A 27,376-nucleotide genomic window follows, 5' to 3' on the forward strand; every position below is an offset into this window, starting at 1 on the left:
CTTCCCAGGTCTTCTCATCGCACAATGCTGTCAGGTCCAACTGGGGCATATCTGGGACAAAGCTCTCCTGCTGATCTTCACCATCTTGATTCCTCTGCTGTTTGGTGTCAGATAGACTGGGATGCTCCTGAATCTTCATCGTGGGGTTCTGAAAAAAACAGCACAGTGTGCCCTAATAGCTACTGTTCACCAAAATGCAAAAACATTTGCATCAATCCACGCCTTCTAAATGCAACCTCCCAAGCCACAGCTGCTAACATTTCCACTGCAGAAATAAAAAACAGGGCTTGATGCCCCCTGGGCACTATCTGGCTACTCTCATGCAAATAGCCACTGTCCATCTGCCAGCCTTTAACTTTTCTTCTTGGAGGGGAGAGGCAAGATGATTTCCTTAGGCTGCTCCTCCAGATAACTCCAAGCAGCTGACAGGTCTTGAGTGATTACTGACTAAGACCGGAAAGAAGGAGAAGGAGTTTATGTTTCTTAAAGGAGCATGGCCCATCGGACGGTAAACAACAACAAAAAGCTGGCCACGGTTGCTAAGGCTGTGGCAGCAACATGGTGTGTCTGGCAAGCGGTGGCTTTGCCGCTTAGGTAAACATTCCTGCAAGGGAAAGGGAGAAGCTGGGGCCACCACAGTCTTCTGAGCCTTCAGGCTTAGATCGATTAAATGGGGCTGTTTTCTCTAGAGTGTGGGGAGAACAGACTATTTATGGAGGCGCTCTCTGGGTATTAAAACATTGTTGCGCAAATTCAAATGGCTGGGGTTTGGTGTTTCATCTCAGCTAGCTGTGAGAAACAGACCCTGAAAACAAGCCAGGGATACAGGGAGAATGATCTTCCCTCCGAGTAAAAGTAAGAGCTGGCAAGTTGGGGATGTGTAATTTTATCCTAAAAATACGCAGTTGTCATTGTTTTTCTATTTATTCAGTTAACCTTGAATACTAAAGCTGCATTTGGCTCTGCCATTGGTGGTACTCACACCTGGCTAGGAAATGATGGAAGGGAAAAACCTTCCCTAAAATGCAGATATTTAAGCTAAGTTCTTTTGTGTATGTGTGTGTGTTTAAAATGGCAGTTAAATGAATTCTTTTGCAACAAAATTGTCTTTGTAACTTGTTCTCTTGGCATATTGTAATTTAAGCTGTTATAGCTCTTCTAGCGTTCAGGAAATCATAAATGACTGTGCTTAAATATTTTTACTAGAAAATGTACTTTTCATGTAGCATAGATCTGTACAAAATATTTTCTCTGGGGGTAAATGAACATTTATTTTTAGTTATCCTATCATTAATTAGAAAAAAAAAAACCAACAAAAACATCTGGAAACCATAAGTGAATTCACTAATGTAGGAGATGTTATACTTAAAATAAAGAGCTATTTAAGCCTTCCATCTCCTTTTAGTAGCTGTCTGACCCACTTTGAGATCACCCAGGGAATTCCTGGTGCTTTTGTGCTATTCTGTTTCTCTTGAGTGAAGCATGAAGACTGGCAGTTCTTAACATGGTGAACAAAACAATACTTCAATACAGTCACAATGAGCAGTAACATTACAAGAAATACCAAGGTCTTATACTCTAGGGTAGTGGTTCTCAACCTTCCTGATGCTGCGACCCTTTAATACAGTTCCTCATGTTGTGGTGACCCCCAACCATAACATTATTTTGTTGCTACTTCATATCTGTAATTTTGCTACTGTTATGAATCATAATGTAAATATCTGATATGCTCTAGGATATTCTGAAGTTGTTACCTGTCTACTGGAAAGCAGTCATATTACATCAGTCACTGGTTCTGTGAGTTTAGCCTAAGTGGACCAGGGATGAAAGGTTCAACCTGGTATTCAGATTTCAGATGTTTTAGGGACAATCGGTCAAATTTTTGTGTGAATGTATGGGTTTGTGTGACTATAACTGTGTAAGACAGAGAGATGGACATGCATATAGTAAATAAGTATTTCTCAACAATCTTTTAAAGTTCCTGTGAAGGTCTAAAACATGATAATCAAAGCCTGCAGGCCTACAACACACACACAAAAAAGACAGCCAAGCAGAAGCCACCATTCCTTCTGTTGTTATATGGCACCATGTAAAGACCAATGAGTCATATGCTGGGTCCCCAAAATGAGCACGTATGACTGGATTTAAGATAAAACATGTTACATCAAAACATGGAACATGTTTATGCATCAAGGAAAAAAAAATGAACAAAGGGCCACGTATGTGCTTGCCATGAATCAGCAGTCACAGTTGACTCAGGCAGTAGGTATGGATAGGAAGAATGCAGAAGAGGTTCTGACACATAGGCACAGGCAGAAGAGGGCCAGGGTGAAAGCAAGCAAATCATGGAGCGTCCTGGCCACTGTGGGAGAAGAGGTTCCAGGGGTCAGCGCTCAGATTGAGAAGGAAAAAGGCAGATGACAAGGGAGCCAGAAGCAGAGGCAAGTACCAGACCCCATATGCTGAGCTGAGCTCTGCATAGTTCAGTGTACAATAGTGCTGGCCACTATATGTCAAAGATGCGGCATGCAAAGAGGAAAAGTGTTTATTAGTTCACCCAAGAAATGATTTTCTAATGTGGGTTAGACAGTTTCTTAGACACTAGGAAAGTTGTGTTAGACAAAATAAAAATGTCCTGTGAGTGTTACACGATAGAAACAGTTAATAAGAAATAATTCCAGGTCTAGAAAGATGGCTCAGTGGTTAAAAGCACTGTTGCTCTTGAAGAGAACCCAGGTGCTATTCTCCACATCTATATGGAGACTCCCACTGTCTGTAACCCCAGTTCCAGGGGGTCTGTCCTCCACAGGAACTTCATATACATAGTACACAGACATATGTGTGGCCAAAACACACTTACACATAAAATAAAAATAAACAAGTCATTAAGCATTTTGGAAATAAAACCAACACTAGGTCTATGGAGACTGAAAACAAGGAAAGATGGTGTTAGTGACAGTGGACGAGGTGTCTTGTTTTATATTGAGTGGCCATGGATTGGATGGCTTCTTTTCATAATGACACACAGGCAGAGGTGTGAAGGAAATGAGGAAATCGGCTGACATTGGGAAGACCATTTCAGGAAGGAAGAAGCTTTGTTCAATGAGGCCTTGGTTTTTTGTTTGTTTGTTTGTTTGTCTTTCATGTGGTTTAGGCATAGCAAGCAGTCACTGCTTCTGAAATCCGGTAAGGACAGGCCACCAGGGTGGGTACCATTTGGTGTTGAAGAGGAGGACATCCTGCATAGTGAAACCTAGGCTAACTGAAGTTGATTATTGGAACAGTGGACACATCCCTCTTTCCTATCCCTATCTAGCGTGTGCAATCATGGAAACACTTGCTCAGCAAGCATGCTCTGTTTTAGTGGACCTCAGGCACAGCTTGGCTCTGTCTTGCTGGGCTCTGAGCCATCCCTGAGGTTGTTGTTCTACTTGTCCTCTGATCTTAGCAGCCTGAGCCCTAATTTATGGCCCAATTGGTCTACGAAGCTGGTGTGCTCTCCTGGACTTGGATTTCACAATTGCCTACTGCACAGGAGGAGACAGTGATTGTAGGTCGCTCCTCAGTGGCTACTCAGGCTCTGCAGCCATATTCAAGAAGACAAACTGCTCTTCCTGGCTGTAAGAACCACAGCTGAGGCATCTAACTAAGCAGTCCACACTCTCTAGGAATGCTTATTCTAGACATGGCAAATACTGCCCATTTGCTTATCTGTTTCTTCTCGTTGATCATTCAGGTTAACTTGTCAAGGGCAGCCTCACACACGGAAACTTTTTTGGTTTAAACTTTAGTTGTTTACACATCTAGTATCTTCAGATCAATCAAAAAGTAAATTAATTGCACAATTTTCACCTCAGAAATCTTTTATGCTATGACGTGGAACACAAGGAACCTCTGTCAAAATGCTGCTCTATGTGATAATGCAAAGAATCTTTGCTTATTGGAATAATGGATGACTCGTGTATAATAGGCAGGTGAGGGTGGGTTCTGGAGGGAGAAACCTGAGTTTAAGAGCAGATTTGCTTTGTCAAGACCTGTGGATCAGCCTCTTTGAGCATTAGCTTCTCTTTTTTTCTAATACTGGATTGAGACATCTTAAGCTTGTTGTAAGGTACAAATCAAAAACAAATACAGCAGATTGTCCACAGTAAGAGTACGTAGGTTTCTGTGTCTACATCTACTCCCTTCCCCTTTCCTTCCGCAAAGGTTTATTGAGCACACATCATGCTCTGGGCAATAGATTTCATAAATGCTTATGGTATAGGATTCTGGGTGGAAGAGAAACTGAATGTCTGAGTGCTGGAGGCACCTTGTCCCACCTGGGCCTCAGGTGACATTCAACATGTAGGTTCAAGCCATTTACCTTACTAACTTCCAGTCTCTTAGTCTCATCATTGTCGAGACTCACACCCGTCCAGCTGAGCTTGTTTTTCTCTGTTCTGTCCCCAGTTTTGGGTGTTAGATGAGTTCATGAGCCAGTCCCTATACAGAATTCAGGTAAGTGGCTGAGGATTTAGAATAAGGAATGACAAGACTTGAGGCCACTAGACAATGCAGCTTGCCCAGGAAAAACCAGTATTAATTGAAGTCGCAGGAAAGCACCAACATTTACTGTTTGGCCTGATAATAAAGGAGAGTAGACATAACACAGCCCCAAGGTTCAAGTGTGCACAAGCTCCAGTAGAGCATTTGAGCAGGACAGTCCTGTTTTTCAGGGTCATTGAGAGCTTGTACCTGAGATTGTGGGACAATCAACTCTCAGTTTTATATGGCAAGCCTTAACGTCTCCCCTTCTCCTCGTTTTTCTTTTCCTTCTTTTATTTAATTACTTTTTTTTAAAGCAGGATGAGAAAAAAGGCAAATAGGCTTTTATGATGAATGTCCTGTTTGTTATCAAAGGTATGCTTCTAATCACTCTTAATTGGTGTGCTTAGAAGGCATAAAGAACATAAAAATATCTTGAAAGAATTTAACACTTCCCTGCCTTAGAATTCTGAAATAAAATAATTTCTCTCTGGTAATTCAATGCTCTTCCATACAGTTAATAATTCTTGTTTGATTTACTTCCATGGCAAAAAGATTCGTAAGTTTATTGTTTGAATAGTCTAGACTTTATATGAAGTGAAACATATTTTCACAATATAAAATTCCTTGGCTTGGGGCTGAAGAGACGGCTCATTCATTTAGAGTGCTTCCTACTCTTACAGAGGACCCACGTTCAGTTTCCAGCACTCACATCAGACAGTGCACAAGTGCCTGTAATTACATCTGTAGGGAGATCTGATTATCTGTGGCCTCCACTGGGCATCTAGACTCACATGCAAATCCTCATATGCATGTGTATAATTAAAACAATAAAAGTAAACCTTTAAAGAAAAATGCTGAGCTTACAGAGGATCAAAGTGTAGGGTACTTTCATCATAAGCACAAGCCTGAAACCGTATTTTCAGTCATGCAGTTTAGAAGGGGGGCACCTGAGTGGTAAAGATGCTCTCTCTTCTGGGGACTTGAGATTCTAAATGAGTTTCAGAAAGAATGAACGAACACTCTAGGCTTCATGTGCTAGAAAACACATGCTACCTTTTTCTTAAGTCACCCCCGTTCATACAGCTCAGGAAAGATATTTTTATTAAAGTGCCAATCTCTCCATGGCCTACCACAAGGAATGCTACTTTTCGTTGTGACATTTTGAAGTGACTTTGAACTTTTTTCATTGTGTGTCATTAAATAAATTTTAATTCAAACCTCAGAAGAGGGCTGGAGAGATGGCTCAGTGGTTAAGAGCATTGACTACTCTTCTAGAGGTTCTGAGTAACCACATGGTGGCTCAGTAACCACATGGTGGCTCACAACCATCTGTGATGGGATCTGATACCCTCTCCTGCTGTGTCTGAAGACAGTGAGAGTGTACTCATATATATAAAATAAACAAATCTTAAAAAAAAACTCAGAAGAAAAAAATGTGTAACTTTTGGTGAACTGTACCTACCTGGACTCCCAGGTAGGTACTCTCTTTAAAAAGAGACCATCTTTTTAAAATAAAAAAAAAATAAATAAAGACATGCAATGAAGGTGCAGGGTTACAATCATTTTCAAAACAGGTGTTGGCACGACGTACATTTTAAGCAGCCAATTGATATTTTAAAATAACAAAATCATACTGAAATAAGGGAGAGTATGTTAAAAATTGAAAACAAATCTCCTTTTCTTTAATGAATATTAATAAAGATAGTCCCTCAAAATAGATGCAATCCCAACCCTGTGAAGTGGTATCTTTTTCTCCATTGGCACAACTATGATAAAGGGTAACAGTCAGAATTTGTCCTTGATTTTAATTTACCATCTAATTCCTAACTGAAGTGGTCATGATGGTGGTATTTCTTAAGAGTGAATGCTAACAGTGAGCTGGTTGCTGACTGGTGCTACATATAGGTAGCACATATAAGAAGTGGACCTGGCACTCAGGATGAGAATTTAAGATCTGTCCCAATGACTGTGCTGTGAACCAGAGACACAGGGAGGCCACTGTGAGTTTGAGTGCCATTGGGGATTATGATTTACTCTCATGAAGTTCATTGACACCACTGTTCTACTCTATCCCAGAAAAGACGAGAAGACGTGTCCAAGAGGCTGGCAAGATTTAAGCTTATGTCTGATGTCAAAGGGCCTTCTGCAAGCCAAGGAAGATGGCATAGAAAAGAAGAAATATGCACCCTAAGAGGTCTCGCTAAGAGACAAAAGAAGTCCAGCAGCCTAGCATGTTGCTTTGGTCCTATAGAAGGAAAGACACTTGAGTTGTAAATAAGGTATGAAGGAATTATCTCAGAGGCAGAAGCTTGAAGAAAAAAAAAAAGAAAGAAAGAAAAAGAGAAAAGAGAAAGAAAAGAAGAAAAAGAAGAAAGAGGGAAAAACAACCACCCAGGACTTTTGAGGGGAGACAGAGTCTTGCTATGTAGCTAGACTGTTATTCTTGGTCCCTTAGCCTCCTGGGTGCTGGGGTTCCAGGCACAAGACACCATGTCCAGCTCTTTGTCTAGGTTGGTGAAATATACACGACAAGAATCAAACAGAAGAAATATAAGAAAGCTACAGCATTAGTGGGGAGGTTTTCATTAATTTGCAATTGTTTTGTGTGAGTATATACTTTTCTAAAGAGAAAGTTCTCAAATTTTCCAATTCCTTGTGTTTTCACTGGTCGAGATCACATCTAAGACTTTCTACATGCTATATACACCCTGGGCCACTCAGCCACGCCGTTCACTTCTACCTAGTAGAGTGTTTAGATTCCTAATCTGCTATACTCAATGCTCTCTGGGGGCAGTGATTCTGACTGTCAGTAAATGATCTGAGAATAGAACATTTGTAAGACAATTTAAGAGGCATTATTAAATAACTCCATTAGTAAGTCAGGTCAGTACTCAGCAAGTTTTAAGAACTACTCATCTACAAAGACACTTCTCTCTATATTAATATATCTACATTTAAAAGTATTTAGAGTAAAACACTAATTCTTCCCAGAAACATACTGAAATTGACACTGGAGCTGGAAGCATTTAGAAGTAGAAGATGAGATATACATAAATAAATTTAAAGTTCAGACACTAAGCTGAACCAGAAACAGGACCAAGAGGAAATGAGTACTTGAATCAACATGGTGCCAAGATGCCATACACAAAGGCAGGAAGGGGAGTGAAACTTAGATATACAGCTGCTGGGGAGGTGAGTTTTTCATTTAATCTAAAGAAAAAGGAACTCTATCGAGTAGCTCAATCTGAATTTATGTTAATTTGAAAAGGCAATCCTTGTAACAGGGGAGTTCAAACTCACTACTTACATTTCCTACACTTAAAAGATGTATCAAGTTGTAGAAAGAGCAAACTAGTGACTTCACTTTTTAATGGAAAACCCAGAGAAGTATCACTATGCTTATACAATTTATCTTTACAAGGGGTAATATAAATCTACCCTCCTTTCTAATCACAGTCCTTTCAGTTACCTCACTGGCTCTTATCAACAGGCTGGTACCATTTCCCAAGCACACTCAAGAACAAGGGCAAAGTCTGACCACTGGTTGTGCTTTTGTTAGATACTCACCTCACAATGCTGAGTGTCTCTACCGCCTCTTTCAATTTCTTTGCTATCAACAACAAAAACAAATACATAACTCATCCATCTATTTTATAATCTCTTTTATCCATTCATATTATAATTTTATTTATTTTAAGATTTGGTCAGAGTATCTCTGAATCAAATTCTTTTTTTTTTAATATTTTTATTAGGTATTTTCCTCATTTACATTTCCAATTTCCAATTCTTATAAAATTAAAAAAATAGAACAGAAAATTAAAAATGTAGTAAAGAACCCAGGAAATTCACTAATATATTAGGTATAGCAACACATGTGGACTGATAGCAGCTGTGATCTGCACACACTCAAGCCAGATAAAATCCCAGCTTTGAGAGGTTTGGGGCATGAGTCCCAACACTAGTTGAGGAGCTTTTGGCATTTAATAGTTGGTAGGAGAAGAGTCATCTTTATTTAAGGATGTGATCCACACTCCATGGTAGTTTCCACACCCAAGACTATTTAGACAACACACTTGGGTTTGTATGTCCCTTTTAAAAGGGTGAACATGAAGTTGGATGGGTAGGAAGTAGGGTGGATCTGGAGAAGTTGGAGGAGAGAGGTTGAATATGATCAAAATAGATTTTATAAAATTTTCAAATAGTAAAAATATTATATCAAAATGAATGCATGTAAAAAACATAAGAAAACCACATGTGGATATAATTATTTGCCATAGTAATAGAGTCTGTACCCCAAATACTCTCCTTACAATAAATACTTCTGGCTATACACAATCCTTTCTTTCCCCTATTTGTTTTAGTTCCTATAACTCACACTGCATTTAGTTAAGGAAATCTTTCATGCCCTTGAAAAATAGAGTGAGGAGAAAATTCTCAAATTACCTCTCAGAAGATAACGGTTCAGCAGCTTCAGGTTCCAGTGTTTCTTGAGATTGCATGGAACTGAGACTTTCCATGCTCTGTAAGAGAACAAATGTTGGTTGTTATGAGGCGAGGAAAGAACAGGTCAACAGCATATTCCCCTTTCTTTAAAAGAGACACATCAGGTGCTGTAAATAGAGCACTTCTGATGGTTAAAATGATGACTACTGGCATAAAGGTATATTGAGCCCTATCATCCCTTTAACAAACACAACTGACATCATGGAACCAGACAACTGTAACACCCACACTAGCTAAAAAGTCATGTATGGCTAATGCACAAAACTCAGATTGCCAGAAAACCAGAGTGATTGGGAAATACAAAGAAGGGGTGATCTTCAATCTAATCTCTCAGTTGCTGCTCATTCTCTATTTTTTCATTTTGGTCTTTGTTGTTGTCTCATGTGATGGAGGACGACCTTGAGGTGATTCCCATGCCTGCATCTGGAGAGTGCTAGGTTACAGCTGTGTGCCCTCACACCCAGCTTAATTTATTACCACTGTGGAATATGTTGCTAATATGACCTTGAGTAAACAATAGGCAATGATGAGAAGAATGGTCTGATTATAAATCAATTTGGTCCAAAGTCTATCTTATGGGCTGTAGTGTAGTACAGCGGTAGAACACCTGCCTAGCCTAAGCAAGGCCCTGGATTCATTTTCCTGCATAAGGAAAGAAAAGGAAGTGTTCTGTGCACTGCTGATCTGTTATTGGGGGCAGTGTAAGCTAGTGTACCCACAATGGAAATCAGTTGGGAAGCTTCTCAAAGAATTAAAAATAGAATGATTATATAACTAAGTTATATTAATACTGCGCATATACCCAAAGTACTCTGTATCCTACCACAGAGAGACCTGCACATTCATGTTTACTGATGTACTATTCAGTGCTACAAGAGAATGAAGTCAGCATAGATGTCCATCAACAGAAGAATGGATACAGAATGAATATACACAGTGGAATTTTAGTCAGCCATTAACAAAAACAAAATCATGAAATTTGCAGGAAAATGGACAGAACTGGAAAGATTATATTAAATGAAGTGCCCTGGTCCCAGAAAGACACAAATGATCAAATACAAGGGTGGTACCGAGAAGAACCTGCCCAGATTTCTTGTGATGTGGACTTAATTCTTAATCTAAAACAACAACAACAACAACAACAACAAAAACAAAACAAAAAAAGTGGTATTGGGTTGTATTTTGGTGTTTTCTCCATCTCCCTCCTTTCTTTTGCCTTCAACCCCTCCTTTGCACTTTGATGTCACATGAGACCTTTTTTTCCATACATGGACTCTTAACTTTTAATATATGTGTGTAATTAGTAAGGAGTTAGGGGAGTAAGTACAGATGTTGAAGGCAGACAGAAAACCACAAAAGGAGAACAAGGAGTGTGAAGAAAGTGGGGGTTGGCAAAGGTCTCATGTGACATTAAAGTGCAAAGGAGGCTACAGGGGTCGAGGGCAAAAGAAAGAAGGGAGATGGAGAAAACACCAAAATACAACCCAACACTACATTTTTTTTAAAAGATAAAGAATCAAGGCCACATCACAAGAAATGTGGGCAGGTTCTACTCGGTGCTACCCTTGTATTTGACCTACAGCTTACCTTTCATCTGAAAAACAGCTAGTAAGTTCTGACTTTTCCACAAAACTTGCCATGTTTATATACAAATCTAAGATTCCTTCTGTTTGTGTACCATTGAGCACAGAAAGAATGCACTGGCTTCTGAATTCTGTGTCTTGGCAATTAATGTTTAACTTTCCTACTCAGAGCCTATGGTAGAAACAAAGGTATAAACACTGTGACAAAGTGTATTTAGGCCAGGCATACTATGAAAGTGTTGATGGCAAGATCAGTGGTCACGTTTGTTGCTCTGTTATTGGTGTCCAGGATAGCTCAGTGTGAGTTATCAATATGCTACACTGTAGGGATCTGCTGCCTTTTTAGGGTATAACATGGAGTCCAAACTCAATCACTCAAAGAAAATAATGAGAGAGAGAGAGAGAGAGGGAGAGAGAGAGAGAGAGAGAGAGAGAGAGAGAGAGAGAGAGAGAGAGAGAGAGAGAGGCAGAGACAGAGAGAGAAGGAGAGAGAGGGATGGAGAGACAGAAAGAAAAAGAGACAGAGACAGACAGAGAGATGGAGAGAGGTAGACAGAGAGGGAGAGGGAGATACACAGGAGCACATAATAGCTGCCATCTTCATCACAAAGCTCTAGGCATGCCCTGGGAGTTTTCTTCTTCATTCCAACTCTCAGGTAGAGGAAGCAAATCGTATATCTCACTAGTCAGGCCTGCAAGCCACACGCATCTCTTCTCACATCTCAGCAGTAGAGAGGCAGGATATTAGCTGTTACTAGGCATATCGCTTCTTCATGACTGGAAGCAAAAGATGGGGATGGAGAGCTAGTGAGCTCTTCATGGAAATTCATTGTGGTATCAGTAGTTCTGTCTCTCTCTGTGTGTGTGTGTGTGTGTGTGTGTGTACACAAGGGTGTATGTATTCATGCATAAGAGTGAATTCGAAGGATAATTCTATTTCTCCCACCATCTTTTGAGATTCAGGGATCAGTCAGGATGCCAGTTCATGTATACCTATTAACCTATCCTGCTGTCCCTAGGTGATATATTTTAAGCAATAAAACATAAAGTATATAAGAGTGACAAAAAGATTTCAACCTGCCACTGATCCTTTGCTAATGAGGCCACATTACAGTCTCATTTCTTTAACTCAAGGTTAGAACCATAGACTTGTTTTGACTGGCAGCATTGCCCCGACCTTCAGGGTGACATGTTTTTTCAAAGGAGGCCTTCTGACCTGTCCTCTAAAAAGTTCTGTCAGCATGAACAGCTTTTGAAGACAAAGTCATTTTCCTCCCATGTATAAGTGCTTCAGTCTGTGGTCAAATAGGGTTTGTGTCTAGTTTTCAATGCCAACATTGGGCAGAAGGGGATTTAAAATAATTTCTGCTCCAAAGCTAGTTGCATCAAGACATTTGTTCATCTAGACTCAAGGTTATATTTATAATTGTATCTAAATTGAAAATATCCATAAAAGGTAGTGGACTTAACCCACTTTTCCCACAGTATCTGACATTAATTAACCTTTATATTAATTACAGGAGTAGACTGTAACTTAGGCACATATTTAGTATAGTAGATATTCTATATGTGTGTAAGTTGACTAAGTGAGCTTAATGCTTATCAGGAGGCATGTTTGTAAGGACGTTTCTTGCCTCTGTGAGCATGGTCAATGCTTTCTCTCACCTCTGCATCCCCTCTCCTAGACAGTGTCAAGGTTTTCCTACATCAGACTCCCAGATACTGGGACTATAGGCATTACTGGAATGTGCCACCATGCTTATCTATTGGTGAAGCCTTTTAAAAATAATTCATGGAATTGAGCATAGAATAGGTCATCCTTAAACAAAGATTGAATGTGTGTTTACTTGCTTATTTGTGAGTGTAAATGACTCAGGAATAGTTGGTAAGTTTTGCGTCTGATTGTACTTACTTATCTCCTGGCTCATCCTCGAAAAATGCAGACATCAGATAGGCAGAAGTGTGTACCTGTCTTGGTCACTATTTATGTCCTCGCTACCCATAGCAGTGCGTGCTGGCAACTTGACTATGTGAGTGTTTCACGGAGGTAGCTGTTTTCACATGTGGCACTGCATAGAAAACAACCGCTCTGTAGTTTGGACAGGATATCTTGCTGAATTATGCTGTGCTTGAGATCAAGTTTGAAAGCCCTGTATTGGTGGGTGATTCATTTTGCTGCAGCAGAGGAAATAGTCCAGCAGGGACAGACTGGAAGTGTGCAGATAGGCTAGCTTACTGTTATGACTCCAAACTGATTAGAAAAGGCTATCAGTGATACAGAGGCAAGATAAAGGGGAAAGGTTGTCAAAGGTTTATTTTTAAATGACTTTTAATTTTTACATGCACAGGTGTGTATGAGATGAGGCATAAGCTTGCCAAGATGTATATGTACGTGAAGGTCAATGTCTTAGTCAGTTCTTTACTTCTACTAGGTAGGTCCCAGAACTAAGATAGTCAAGCTTGGCAGCAGACACCTTTCTTTCCCTCAAAGTCATATTGCTGGTCCAGGAATCAAGATATTTTCAATATAATAAACTAGATTTGACAATTAGAAAGTTGGAAGAAGGCTGGAAGCTAAGGAAAAGGAAAGGGCTTAGAAGAACTAAGGAGTACACAATAGGATTAGATCAGGACACCTCAAGGTCAAAAAAGATCACAGCACAAGAAGAATGGGTTCTCACATGTTGACTCTAGTGCTACGTGAAGCACATGGAGACAGCATTTGTCAAATGCTGATGTGGAAATCATCTGTAGAAACAGCCTAAACAGCCTAAACCTTAGACTTGGTGTTCATAAGTAAAGGTCTGATAGAGAGGTGTCAAAAATGTGGGTAACACTTATGTATGTATTAAGTATGACTTAGAAAGGTGAGGCAGTGAGGTTGAAACAGAGCAGTACACAGCCACCGAGAAGAGGGCAAGGAGAGACCACTGCCAAGGACAAGAGACGAAAAGACATTCATCAAACACAGGACATAGTAGGTCACAGCAGAGGGGTCTTAAAGGGCCAGTTCATAACATAGAACACTGGGTTTCTGAAGAAAAGTATGTGTAAAGTTTGACTACAGGGCTGGATAGGTAAAGGACCGTGGTAAACAAGTATAGATGGCTGAAGTGTTTGAATTGAAACCAAAGAGACAGACTGGGCATCAGAATGCAGGGGACACTTTGAAGCAAAACCCTTTACTGTGCTCACTTTTACCTATAGTTTTTAGCACATTTATCTGCATTTAGCTCTCAAAAAGCCAAAAGAGATATTAATATCTTTCTTTTACATAAGTAATAACTAAAGCTGCACGACATACCTACATTGTGGCTATTTGCTTTAGTAGTGCTGGGAATTGGACTTTCCACCTTACACACCAGAGTCAAGTGCTTTAGTATAGAGCTTTAATACCCTTCTCACCTGCCTTGCTATATAGCGATGAAGCTAAAGCTGAATCAAGATATAAGAACTGCAAGACCCATTCTCCTCTTGGGAACCTCAGCTGAGATTTCAGACATTAGGTGGAAGCTGTTCACAGAGATGGGATCTACTTGATCTTGTCTTTTGCTTTATAGTTTCATCATAGTGTATACTATAGAATTATATATCCTAATAGAATGTATTGAGAAAATAACAGTTATTTGTTATTTGTTAGAGTAACAATTATTTCTAGTAATTACATTATACAGTCACTTTCGGGTAAATATTTGGGGTAAACAATTTTTTTCTTTCAGTGTTTTTCCTAGGAATGGATTACAGACACACACACACACACACACACACACACACACACACACACACACACCATAGCTTACTTACTTGTGTCAAAGGTATTCAATCACCTATGCTTCATGCCTTTGTACTTAAAATGAAGATAGTTAATAACAGTCTCCTAACTGCTGGAAGGATTAGAATTATAAAGTACTTCAAACACAATTATCAAGGCTTCAGATTGTATCAGTTTTCTTAATCATAATTTCTAATACTTACATTGTATCTTACTGAACCCACATCCAGGTATCACTTATTTCTTAGCTTACTGGCTTCTAATTATCCATGATAGGTTTATGAGGAGAGAGTTAGCACACTAGTTTTTTGTGTTTTTACTTGTTTACTAGTTTGTTTTTCCTTTTTCAATCCCAAGGTTAGAAGGAAGATACATAAGTCAGCCTCAGTGTGGCTCTCTTCTCACACGGTCAGGCTGTGTTCTAGAAAGAAACTTTTGGGGGAATAAAGAGATTTTTTTCTAGGCCTATAGAGATGAGTTTATGAAAACCGTGTGTCTAAGAGATTGCTTGTATTCATGCTATCCATGTGCAGTGGGGGAGGGGGGGTGAAGAGGTTTAGGAAACTGATTGTTCCAAAGGAGGTGTGTGTGTGTGTGTGTGTGTGTGTGTGTGTGTGTGTGTGTGTGTGTGTGTGTGTGGTTTGCCTTACAGGATAACCTTAGAATTGAAAAACAAACTAAAACAATCACTTATCATTGAGTCAGGTAAAAAAATGGGATGGTTAGAGATTTAGAATTATTTTTAGATTAGAGCAAGGGAAACAGTTAAATTGAAGTTTTCTATCTTGGCTCTTTAAACAAAGCAGGGGTTATCTTTTCTCTTGAAAGAAACCAAGGGTACAGATAGAGCTACAGCCAAGGAGGGCAGGGAAAGGATCCCTGGGGGTGATATGGAGCTGGAGGCCAGCAACCTAACGCTGCTTTGCAGCTCACTGCCTCTGTACCCTGGACCCTGATGAGCTCTGTGTCCTCACATCCTAGACAGGCAAAAGAAAAAGCCGCAGGCACTCCTACAGTATGGACAACCAGCCTGTGAGGGCCTGGAGAGTTCTATACTGGATCCTCCTCTTTGGCCGATTGGGTGCTTACTCTATATAGTTAATCTCCTCCCATTCTCTCTTGAGAAGGGCTTAAGTTTCTACCAGTGTTTGTTCCTCTTCTTAGGGTCAACAGTGAGCTTCACTTTGCAAATTCAGATGGTCAGATTCCTTCCTTTCTTGGCCTCTTAAGACCTCTGACTCTTGTCTCCTTAAGACACTCAGGTACCTGGTTCGTAAGACACCAAACTTGCTCATTTTTCTCTACATTCTGGCTGCTGGTTATTAAGCTTATTTAATGGGCATATTTTCCCACTGTTTAAATGTAGTTACGCCTCCTTAAGTATCTCTAATTCTGATGACTGTCACACAAGTCTCTAGCTAAGATAGTTTGCCTGAACAGGTCAAGATATGCAATTATCTCTTTGATAGCTCCTCTGCCATATCTAACAGGGCACCTAATCTTATCATACCCTGAATGGAAGCTAAAATATCATTTCCCAAAGTTATGTCTTCTCCTCATAAATCAGCAGTGCCAATTTCCAGCAAGGCCTTTGGTATCATCTTAGTTTAAGCTCTCATCAAGGACCAAGATTATGGCTAGAGTTGCTCACTGCCGATCTGACTTCTGCCCTTGATCATGTGTGTCATGTTCAATTTTGCAGTAACACAAAATTGAAGTAGTTCACATCCTTGCAAAGGACATTCCTGGGGCTTCTCCTCTTACACAGGGTAAAGGCAATTCTGCAGATGATGTTTGAGAATCCAGTTACTGTGCTTCCCCAACCCACGGCCTCTCAATCTGAGATCCTTTTACTATAACGGGCTCTCCATAATTCCTCAGACCTTCCCAGATAAATGGTTGGCTGGGGGTCTTTGTGCCTGCAGTTTCACTTAGGTGCCCTGTTCTATTGCCTCTGGATTTTATAAGCAAAGTCACATTCGCAGGGAGGCCTTTCTCACCACTGCCAAAGAGATTTATGATTTTTCAAAGTCTGAGACTTGGCTTTCTAGCTTAGAAAGAATATGCTTTAAGTTTTAAGACCTTAAAAAAATCCCCGTGAGTTTAAACCATCAGTTTTCTCACACTGGGAACAGTGTTTTGAGTATGTGAAGAGCAGTGGAAAGGAACACTCATTTCTTGAGATCCATGTCTGAACATTATCTCAAAATAGTCTAAGGGGAGATCCTTGTTCAGCTGGTACTGTAATTGTATGCCCTGGCCTCCAAAATTCCTAATATCAGGATTTTGGCTCTCAGAAAAATAGATTTCTAGGTAGTTAAGAGCATTTGCTGCTCTTCCAGAGGACCCAAGTTCAAATCCTAGCAGCCACACCAGGCAGCTGACAACCATTAGAAGCTCTGTCTCCTGGGTTATCCAAAGCATCAGGCTTCCACAGGCACCTGAGCCCATATGCACATACCTACACTTGGAAACACACATCTACTCATAATTAAAATAATACAAATAAAACTTTAAAATTCACAGAACACACACACACAAAGTCAAAGGTCTTTGAGAATACCATCACTTTGTGGAGGAGCAAGTTTACCTGCCAAGTATGCTGGCAGAATAAATTAAATTATTAATTGCAACAAAGCACACTGAGCATATTTGTGTTAATGTGATATGCAGTCCTTGGATGCAGAAGCTGGTGACTAGGGAGTGGTGAATTCTTTCACGTACCAAAAATGAATTAGAACAAGGAGTCTCCCTCTGAAATGTTTTCAAAGGAAGTTCAGACATGTATTTTAAGAAATGAATGTTCCTTTCCACTTCTCTTTATAGTTAACATCTAGAAACTTCACAGCAGTATTCTCTGTGGGAAAGTTGAGGGGTTAACTCATGCTTTTAAAAACAGGATTTTAACTAAGAAGTGTATTCTTTCCAAGCTATAAAGCCAAGCTTCAGACTTTTAATCACCATGAACCTCTCTGGCAGATAAGCAAATCATGGATCAAATAAAGAGTTAATGGTGTTATTTTATCTTATTATTACTCTTCAGGGGCTAAAGATGTAGGTCAGTAGTGATACACATGACTGGGTTAAATGCCTTGTTTGTCTCTGTCTCTGTCTCTGTTTCTATCTTTCTCTGTGAGTTCTTTCTCTCCCTCTCTCCTATGCTCTCTCATACACACACTGTCTCATTCTGTCTGTCTATCTGTCTGTCTGTCTCTGTCTCTGTCTCTGTCTCTCTCTCTCACACACACATACATACACACATACAGTTTTACAAAGAAATAAAACACTGATTTTAAAATATAGTCATCGTGACCTGACTCTTTGAGAACACTGTCAGACATAACTTTCTAGTTTGTAGTGCACATCTTTTATTTAGGAGAAAATGTAGATATTTTATAAGTACATAAAGAAATTAACAATGGGAAAAGAGCCAGACTATAGTTTGAATAAATGTACAGACACCCAGCATGAATCTGTAAAACATCTGAGTGACATAGGAGACTAGAGAATCTGTACTCCAGACAGACACTCACTCCATTTCCCTTTCTACTGCAGGCTCTAGTTCTGTTATCCATTTATCCTCAGGGTTGTTATCTTTAATTTTTTTTTTTTTTGGTGTTTTTGAGACAGGGTTTCTCTGTGTAGTCCTGGCTGTCCTGGAACTCACTTTGTAGACTAGGCTGGCCTCGAACTCAGAAATCCGCCTGCCTCTGCCTCACGAGTGCTGGGATTAAAGGCGTGCGCCACCACGCCCGGCTTAACTTTTGTTTTACTAAAAATAAGAACAGCAAAAAGAATTAGAAGGCAGATTTTGCATTTCACTTTTCAGAGAAGCTGTAGCATAAGTAAAACAGGAAGATGAATATTAAATAGCTATATAAATATTGTGACTGGCTGAAAGAAATGCAAAAACTTAGATATCAAGTTGAGGTCTCACAGTTCTGGGATGGGGCAACTATGCTGACTGTTAACATGTTTTTGCTTTTGATTAATTTGGAGGAGAGTACTACATGAGTACCACCAAACATGAAAAGTTTTCCTAGAACAGCACAGAGGCCTCTCCGTCTACCTTCCTCTGTCTTGCTCTGTGTTCATCCAGTTTAAGCTTCATATGGGCAGGAATAATTAAGATAGGTAAATGAAAGGGACTGCATGTTATAAAAATTTTATTTACAAAAATGTAAAAATGCTTTAAAATTATATTAAAAAACCAGTTTAAGCAACACCAAAGTGTTGTCTCTTGCTCTTTGGGCAAAATGTCTGTCACAGTTCTCTGCCTTCATCACTACATCCATTAAAAACAAATACAAACTCCAGCACTTTCCGGGCCAGTCGTCTTTCTCAGAACTCCTATAACTTTGTGACACTCCATTTTTTCTACACTAAGGAAAAGAGATATTTCTTTATGGGCTGAAGTAAAGAACTTACTGAAACCTCACTTACCAGGGCCCCATCGTGGTTGTCACTGAGCTTGGCAAGCCTGGAACTGGATTTCTGACGCTTGGGTTTGCTTCTTTCCCCAACGTAGTCACAAATATCGTCCTGGAATCTTTCTGCTTCCTGGCTGTTCAAGATGCACTCAGCACAGCCGCTGAAGCCAGAGGGGATATTCTCCTTGTTGATAAGCTCCCTGGGATGAAAAAGTAAACAGCTTAATCTTACTTTAAAGTATAAAGGCAGAACTTTTTAATATAGTCACTGTACCATGTCTTACACACAGGAATGTCATAATCATGGACTTTAATTCATTTGTATTTTCAAAACATTACTATTTTAAACTCTACGACATTTTCACAGAACTGACTTAGCAAAGTTTCATCCATATCATGGATCAAATTAAACTGCCAACACAAAACTATGGCTTGATAAATAAGAAATGATTGAGAGTCTCACACCGTAGCTGAGTTAGTGTAACTCCCGAACCCGAAAACTGTATCTGAGAATAAATGATTTTAACAATTAAGAAGAGATACCATATTTTATTGTCAGCTCAACCACATCCCCCAGTGAAAGACAGCATTAAATATTTATTCTGCAATAAATTTATATATTTAGACCATATTAGAAAGAAAATTATGAATTAAAATCATCCTATTTCTAAAGTTTTACTATTTGTAGATATTTTTGGTGCTGTATCATTTGGTCATTTCTAGAATGGAATATATATGTGTGTGTGTGTGTTTATATTGTGTGAAGATTTATATAAATTTACCATAAACACCTTAAGGACAAGCTAAGTGAAGAGGGGAAGTGACAGGGTCTAGCATACAGGTGTCACACTCATGCAATGTCTTACGTGGATTGTTGCAGGAGTTTGGTTGTAAATCTAAAATATGATTTATTCCTCAAATTCTGTCTTCTTACCCTGCATATTTTCCAAAGCTACTACATTTCAATTATAATTTTTAGTGGAGGCCTTATGCTTGATAAGACTCATCTGTGTCCCCTCACTATTTCTGTGTCAATGTTCTGATACCTAATATGCCCATAGTGAGAGAAAGGCTCCTCAGAAGCATTTCAGACATCCAGTGTGAGCTCTGTCCATGTAATGGACGTCAGGAAAGCTTGCACAGAAGACAGGCCATGTTAGGACAGTGAGAAGATAGCCATGTGCAGGCCCAGGACAGTGGTCTTGACTGAAACCTGCTCTGTCTGCACCTTTGTCTTGGACCTGCCAGCCCCTAGATTGGTGAATGAACAAACACTGTTGTTTAAGACAGTCTTCTATATATTTTGTTGTGGGAGCCAAGCAGACTAAGACAGAAGCTGAAGAACACACGCACGTACACACACACACACACACACACACACACACACACACACACACACGAATCAAATGGAAATGCTCATTTATGTCATTTGGAACATACGGAACAAAGAACAACTAAGCAGAATAAGCTGCTGACGTCAATAGGCAGCAAGATGGCAGCAGAGCTGTGCTCATGCGTACCAGGTGTCCAGAGGCAGATTTTTCTCTTTCGTTATTGCCTACGCAGCATCTCAGTCATGGGCACAGTGAGGGTGTGGAGCACAGAAACCCACTCCTTTCCCAGAAACAAAACACATTGCATTCATATTTAGCATGATTTAAATCTCACCTGGACTTAGAGCTCTGGGACTTTTCTTTTAATTACTTAGATCTTTTTCTAGGTTTCCCCCCACCCCCCGCCAATCACCACACTGTATTTCTGTCTTCCCTTTTCATGTATACATTATATTCTAATAATAGTCATATTTATTATTCTCGTAGCTGAGCATGCTTTCCTTTTCACTTTACAGCAGGCTTTTAAAGTAATATTTATATAACAAACATTTGTATTAAATTCCCAGGTCATTTTGTTTAGGAAGGTTTAAACTATTTCCACTTAAAAATGATACCTTGCTATGAAGAAAAATAATAAGATAGAAATAAAAATGCATATACTATTTACCTGATAGCCATCAGATACTTTAAGCAAATAAATCAGACTGAAACATTTTATATACTAAATATACTCTTTAAACATTTATGCTTTTATTATTGCAACCAACTATTTGAGTTTGATTGTTTTCTTGTAAATTTGACAAACAGTAATCAATTTCATGAAAATGAATAATTCATAGTCTTTATTTATGCTCAGTGTTACTTATATAAAAGCTCACAACAGCCTCAGTAAAACTTCATCTACAATCAGACCATCACTGGCTGGGGACAGTGACTAATTGTCAGCTGTGAGTAGTGATGTGCAAAGCAACATAATAAAGCAAATGTATATCCTTAAAACACTTTGCTCCACAAGGTTAAAATATGGGATTAAAATAGCACAAAGTCTAGATTAATTGTTCTCTTTTTTTTTTTTTTTTTAGAAAATCAAAGCGAAATTGATTTAATCAGTTATAACTAAACTTTAGAAATAATACATGTCCTACAGGCTATAATGATGAACCTTGTTGTCCTCGTGATTTATAAAATACTAATGGCTCCACTGGGGAAATCTCAGAGGACCACTCATTCTGAAGTCATTACAAAGAGGAGGAAGGCAAAAAAGTCCTGCGATTGTAGTGGAGGTACTGGAAGAATCAGCAGCTAGAAAACATGCAAAGCAAAGGTTAGAGACAGGCAAAGAACATTTTGGGAAAAGGGACAGCACAGGTGAGCGAAAGCATCAGGACACCCAGGCAGGGTATAGACTCTGCCAGCAAAGACTACAGGCTGAGGTCAAAGTTGGGCCAGGTAAAAACTGTAGCTCGGGGACCATGAGAAATAAATAACTTTGCTCAAAAAGCTCAGAGAAGACACTGAGTATGTTCTGGATGTTGGAGAAGCCCTGTTCAGCTGCCTGTAGTTGCCAGTATTCTCCTGATTGGTTCAGAACAAGATGTAGAAGTCTCAGCTCTTCCAGCACCATCACTAACTAAATACTGCCATGCTTCCTGCCATGATAATAATGGACTAAACCTCTGAACCCATAAGCCAGCCCCAATTAAACATTGTCCTTTATAAGAGTTGCTTGGTCATGGTGTTTCTTCACAACCATGGAAACCCTAACTAAGATAGTAAGTCATATAGGAGTGTCTGAATGCCCGCTAAGTTAAGAATGATCATAATGAAAACTTAGGAGTTTTAATCTAGATACTGAAACGAGAGGAGCAGTTATAACTGTAGTATACTGACTGACTTTAAACAGAGAATCTCAATAGAGATTTTAGTAATAATTTATGATATCTTACTTGTCGCAACCATGCCAGACATCATCCTGCTTCTTAAATTGATGCCCTCGCTGCCTGGTGGGTATAGAAGATGCTGAAGATGGTCCGGGTTCTGAGTCCTCTGAACTTTGGTCTCCAGCGTTGCTGACATCAAAAAGATGCTCTTCTACTGCTGACCTGATGGTTCTTTCTAAGAGTCTAGTTAAAAACAAATAACAAGTTAATGAAGCAATCAAAGTTACTAAGCACAACGGGCGAAAACAGTGCCAACATGGGCATGTTCTTGCCTTGTGGTGTCTGATAATCTTTCCTTGTGTAGTAGATAACACTGTAGGTTGTTCTGTATTTGATGCTAACATATTTACATTCTCTGGATTGGGACATAGAAAATGAAAGTCACAGTCACCACTTCACTTAGGCTATACTTTCCCCTTGTCTTTAAGTAATTTTAATAAATTTACAAAGCAAGACAAATAAACTGCTCTAATTTAAGTCATTTTTTAAAAAAATGCAATATACAAATATTTTTAGATCAACATACCATTCGGCCTTTGCTAATGTATTACTAAATAGTGGGAAACAGATACTTCTGAATGTGGGTTTATTTTAAGGGCAATCATTGGTAATCTTGATTGCTTCATTAACTTAGTGGTATGTTTTGAACTAAAATGTCAAATCCAAATTATATCACTTTGCCCATTGACACTCCTCTACCTGACTCTCACAAATGTGCCAGTTTACAGTGGCAGAGCCTTTCAGTATATCTAAGTAATCAACTGCCATTCAGTTTAATTCTGAATGGAAATTTCTTAATTTATACTCATCAAAGCAGGCTTTTCTTTACTTGGAAAAGATTCACACTTTTTAAAAAGTATCTAGAAAAGAGTAACTTTCTTTAAATAACATGGTTTTTGTTTGTTATATTTTGAGACAGTTTTGCTACATAGAGCAGGCAAGTCTCAAACTTACAATCTTATGATATCACCAGCCCTCGTTTCATCAAATAGTCCTTCCAAACTTCAACTTAAAGTTTTCCAGATAGGCACAGTTTGACTAAATGTTTCTTAATTTTATTAAGATATTTTATAAAAATTATTTGAAGACAAGGGGCAAGCATAACCTAATTGAGGTGTTCACTGTGACTTCTGTTTTCTGTGTCCCTATTGACTAACTGGTGTAGGAGAATGTAAATATATTAGCATCAAATACTGAGCAATTACAGTGTTACCAACTACATGAAGAAAGATTATCAGACACAACAAGGTGAGAACATGCCCATCTTGGTTCAGTTCTGGAATCTTTACATCTGATGAAGCCAAGGAACGTTAGTTCTGCCTTGTTTGCTTCCTCAACTAACAGAAAGATCCCAACTCCATCATTTGAGATCCCGCTTCTTCTTCTTTATGTTCTTTCCTCCAGACCACACCTTCCTGGTCCCTAACATTTGATTATTGCCCAGGGAAGATGCTATGAAAAGGTTTCCAGTATCTCAGAAGAAGAAGAAAACAGTAGGGGAGACAGAAAGGCTTTTGGTCAGATTCATCTAGTGAAGTGAAAAATACCCAGATAGTGCCTAATACAAGTTTCATGGCACCAGGGAGATAACCACAAACATGACAGAAAAGATCCTGTGTTAGCAGAGTTTGTACTTCCATAGAACAGGGCAGAGGGAACAGTGTGGCAGTGTGCTGTCTGGTAGTGAGCCAGGAAGTGATTCCTAGAAGGAATGAACCAAAACATGAAAGTGCTGGCTGGGCAGGGCCCAGCCAAGGGCTATCTCAGGAACAGAAAGTCAAGCGCCCAAATAAGAAAGCACAATGTGGTCAGAGAGACAAGCAAGTGTAGAAGTCCCAGACCAGGGCAGGGCACAAAACAGGGCTGTGCTTAGCCTGCATGTACCTGGAAGCCTCTGAGGGAAGAAAGCATGTGCCAGATATAAGTAACCCAGGACAGCCACGGCTGTGAGGAGAAAGGACTCGGTGCTACCAGGCCTTTGCTTTCTTTTCTACATCCCTATAACAACAAAATTAAAAGGACTGCAAAATAGCCATGAAGGTAGAGCCAAGGCTCATTCAATATCACACACTCAACACTGTGTGTGGTACACTGTAGGTCCTCAATAAACGAACGAAGTGGGAAGGAAAGTCATGGTTAATGCTTTAGCCTTTACTTATTTTTTTTCCCATGGCAAGATGCCTCCAGGGAACAGAGTCAGCTTTGCAAACATTAACTAACCCTGACATGGCTTTTATTAAAATAAACAAAAAGCTAGTAGTGCCAGGCATAGTGGAAAATACACCTGTTACCCTAGCACTGGGGCATAGGCAGGAAAATTGCGAATTAAAGGCCAGTCTGGAGTACAGAGTAAACTAAGGCTAATCTAATACACACAGCAAGACTAACAAAGAATCTAGTTGGTGGTTTCAAATGGGGAAGGGGGATTGTGTATAATGACAGACATGCCTACTTTCTGGATATGAGCAGCTTAAAGATCACTGGTTGTATATTATCTTAATCTTCCAATTCAACACAACATTAGAATTTGCTTTTTTTATTAATAAATGGGAAAAGGCATAAAATATTGTTCAATATAAAGACAAAGGACTTACTCTCCAGTTGTTGAAACATTGCTGACTTGGGATACATGAGCACTGTAAAAAGAGCAGAGAGAGAGAAAATCAGGTTGGCTGAGGGGTCAGAGATGATGAACCATCATCTGAAGGGATGCCTGTATGGAAGAATGAGCCAGGTCCCATGTCATCCTTGATGATCGCCACCATGACAGGAGTACTTCCACTGTGTAGCACATAGAGGGGCTTGTTTACTTCTTTAAACACTGACCTTAGAAAACAGCTTCTAGCTCTAAGGCTGGTGGTGCAGCCAGGCCTGGTGGCCTTCTCCTTCCTTTGCCATGCTAGTGCGATGGCTGCCGATTGTCTTTTCTACCACCTGTTGTCCAAGCCCTGCAAGCACAGGCATGTTTCTAAATCTGCTCAGAACTCATGGAGGTCAGCAGGGACCGGAGGGGACAGAGACCAAGGAACAGCACAACTTCCTACATAGCCATTTCCAACTTGAGTTTTCCACAGCGCATTTTCCTCCCAACATTCAAGATGGAAATTCTCAAGTGACAGCTCATTGTTAACAAGTGGTTTAGTACCTTTGGCTGAATGTATATAAACTTCTTCTATTTTCTAAAAAAGCCCGACTCTTTTAGGATAATTAAAACATATTCCATGCCCTGATGTGCACCTGTCAGAGCTTCCTTCTACCTAGAGAAGCTCCATGCTCACAAACCCAGGTGAGGGTCTGGGCTCGGCTATCAAAAATTATCTGTCACTACTTTCTCACAACTCGCCATGCCCAATTCCATGCTTAGTCAAGATTTAACTTCCTGTGCCTAAAAAGGAAGTTAAACATTGAGCAGATTTTTAAGTGTATTAAGCTAGTTTTAATAAAACAGCCTTTCCTTTTTTTTCTTCCTACTTTGCAGAATCACAGGAAGAAGATGAAGGTGTCTAAAAGATCACTCAGTGGCGACACTTCAACAAACGTAAATGCTAATTCATCTGGTGTCATCTCAGCACATGCATGTAGTGCTTCCGAATCATCTGCTGGCCTCTGCTCCACTGTAATTTCAGTGCCTTCATGGCAGGATCCATGTCTTGGAGGATTCTACCCCTTACCATCACAATCACAATCACAGTCACAATCACAACCACAATCACCACCACTGCCACCACCCTCACCACCAGAGTAGGTGGAAGTCCTTACACTAGAGGGAGTCAGTAATTATATTTCATCCCCAGGTAGTTTTCATCAGTTGAGGTGAAGTTCTAAGTGATACCCACAAATAGGGAAAACCACCAAACCATTCCACTGTGCAAAGAAACGCTGTTGTGAGTAAGAAAATGAAAATAAGAACAAACACACACATACATTAGTAAAGGCCCTGGGCACTTACTGTTTTCAGATACTGTGCTAAGTACTTTTTGCTCGTATTTTTCTCACTTAGATTGTAGTGTCCCCGTGAGGTGTGTGTTGTCATTTCTGTCTTCAGTGAAGAAGTTAGGCAGTGTAACAACTGCTCTGGAGGCTAGTCACAGATGAGGCAGAGCTAGGAAGGTTGCCGCTCTGAACCTGAGCTCATTACCACATAGACTGGGGCAGGTTTGCATGTAGAGGTGAGGCTTAGCATTTGCCTTTGCCTTTTGGCCACAGTGCCTGTTATTCACAGTGGTTCCCAGGCTCTGTGGCCAACAAGAGGCTCTTGCTGCATCTCTCAGGGACTGGAACAGGCAGTCTGCCTTGGGATGTTTTGTGGCTAGCCCTCCATAAATCCAACACTGTATAATTAACTCCTATGCTCCTCAATACCGTTACACAATCTCAGTTGGGGGAGCCAGAATGAACTGAATAATGACCAGGGGAGACCTAGGAAAGCAAAGAGTCGGATGTGCTAAATCCTAAAGAACATTCCCAAAACAGCCGGCCAAGCAATCTGCTGCTGCTTCCAGGAGATGGGCTACTTTCCCTCTCTATATACTTGGTTCTTAGTGCTGTTCTCTTTGCCTGTTAGAGGATGCAGTTGCTTGTTTGTCTTGTGGTGTTTGGATAAAATAAATGGTCTGATATGTGCTAGGCTGTGCCCTTCCACTGAGCTACTGTTCCAACCCAAGACTGGTATTGTTATGTTCTTTTGTTTTTTTCCCCAGGGTAAGAAGAAGAAAATCATGAAGGGAAAAACAAACAAACAAAAAAGCCACAAAAAGAAAAGAGGCAAGTTTGACTTTTCTGTCTAAATAGGCGAGTTAGAGCCTCAGCATGCCTAAAAATGACCCAAACCCTTGTTAGAGCAGGCGATTCTTCTGGCCTAGGGGGAGTGGGGTTCTAAAATCTGCTTTGCAGAATTGGCCAAAAGCTCTACTATCAAGTTACAGTCTTAGCTAGACTGCACTTTTCATGAATTCCCTGATCACGTGCATGCTATTGTTTGTTGGTCAGTTAAAGATATTAAGGTTCTTAGTCCTTGCACTAAAATTCTTTAGAATTTTTTTTTTTTTTTAGGTAACACAGTAACTGCTTTAAACAGTGTGAACAAATTAATGACGATATAATATGGCAATCTTATTGTTATTTTTTTTGTTTGCTTGTTTGTTTTGTTTGAGGTAGGTCTCTCTCTATAGCCTTGGCTGTCCTAGAACTTACTTTGTAGACTAGATTGACTTCCAATTCACAGAGGTCTGCCTGCCTCTGCGTCTGGAATGCTGGGAAAAAAAAAAACCAAGCACCAGCAAACTTC

At 39.8% G+C, this 27,376-nt stretch overlaps 1 protein-coding gene and 1 long non-coding RNA gene across 2 annotated transcripts in view; one reads left to right on the forward strand and one right to left on the reverse strand.

Annotated features, from left to right (window-relative positions):
- The window catches only part of Fam13a (family with sequence similarity 13, member A), a 90,967-nt gene that overhangs the window by 31,525 nt on the left and 32,066 nt on the right, over positions 1 to 27,376 (reverse strand). Inside the window, exons 3-8 of the mRNA NM_153574.2 lie at positions 24,684 to 24,725; positions 22,096 to 22,272; positions 18,829 to 19,015; positions 8,971 to 9,047; positions 8,095 to 8,137; positions 1 to 148 (exon numbers count right to left, since the gene is read on the reverse strand). Coding sequence (NP_705802.1) covers positions 1 to 148; positions 8,095 to 8,137; positions 8,971 to 9,047; positions 18,829 to 19,015; positions 22,096 to 22,272; positions 24,684 to 24,725 — 674 coding nt within the window. The remainder of the gene's footprint in view (positions 149 to 8,094; positions 8,138 to 8,970; positions 9,048 to 18,828; positions 19,016 to 22,095; positions 22,273 to 24,683; positions 24,726 to 27,376) is intronic.
- 8430415O14Rik lies at positions 139 to 26,853 on the forward strand. Its single transcript, XR_001785268.2, has 4 exons — positions 139 to 594; positions 6,604 to 6,806; positions 25,568 to 25,627; positions 26,790 to 26,853. It is a non-coding gene; the product is annotated as an RIKEN cDNA 8430415O14 gene (long non-coding RNA).

The sequence above is a fragment of the Mus musculus genome, chromosome 6, assembly GCF_000001635.26.
Source record: "Mus musculus strain C57BL/6J chromosome 6, GRCm38.p6 C57BL/6J".
NCBI lineage: Eukaryota > Metazoa > Chordata > Mammalia > Rodentia > Muridae > Mus > Mus musculus.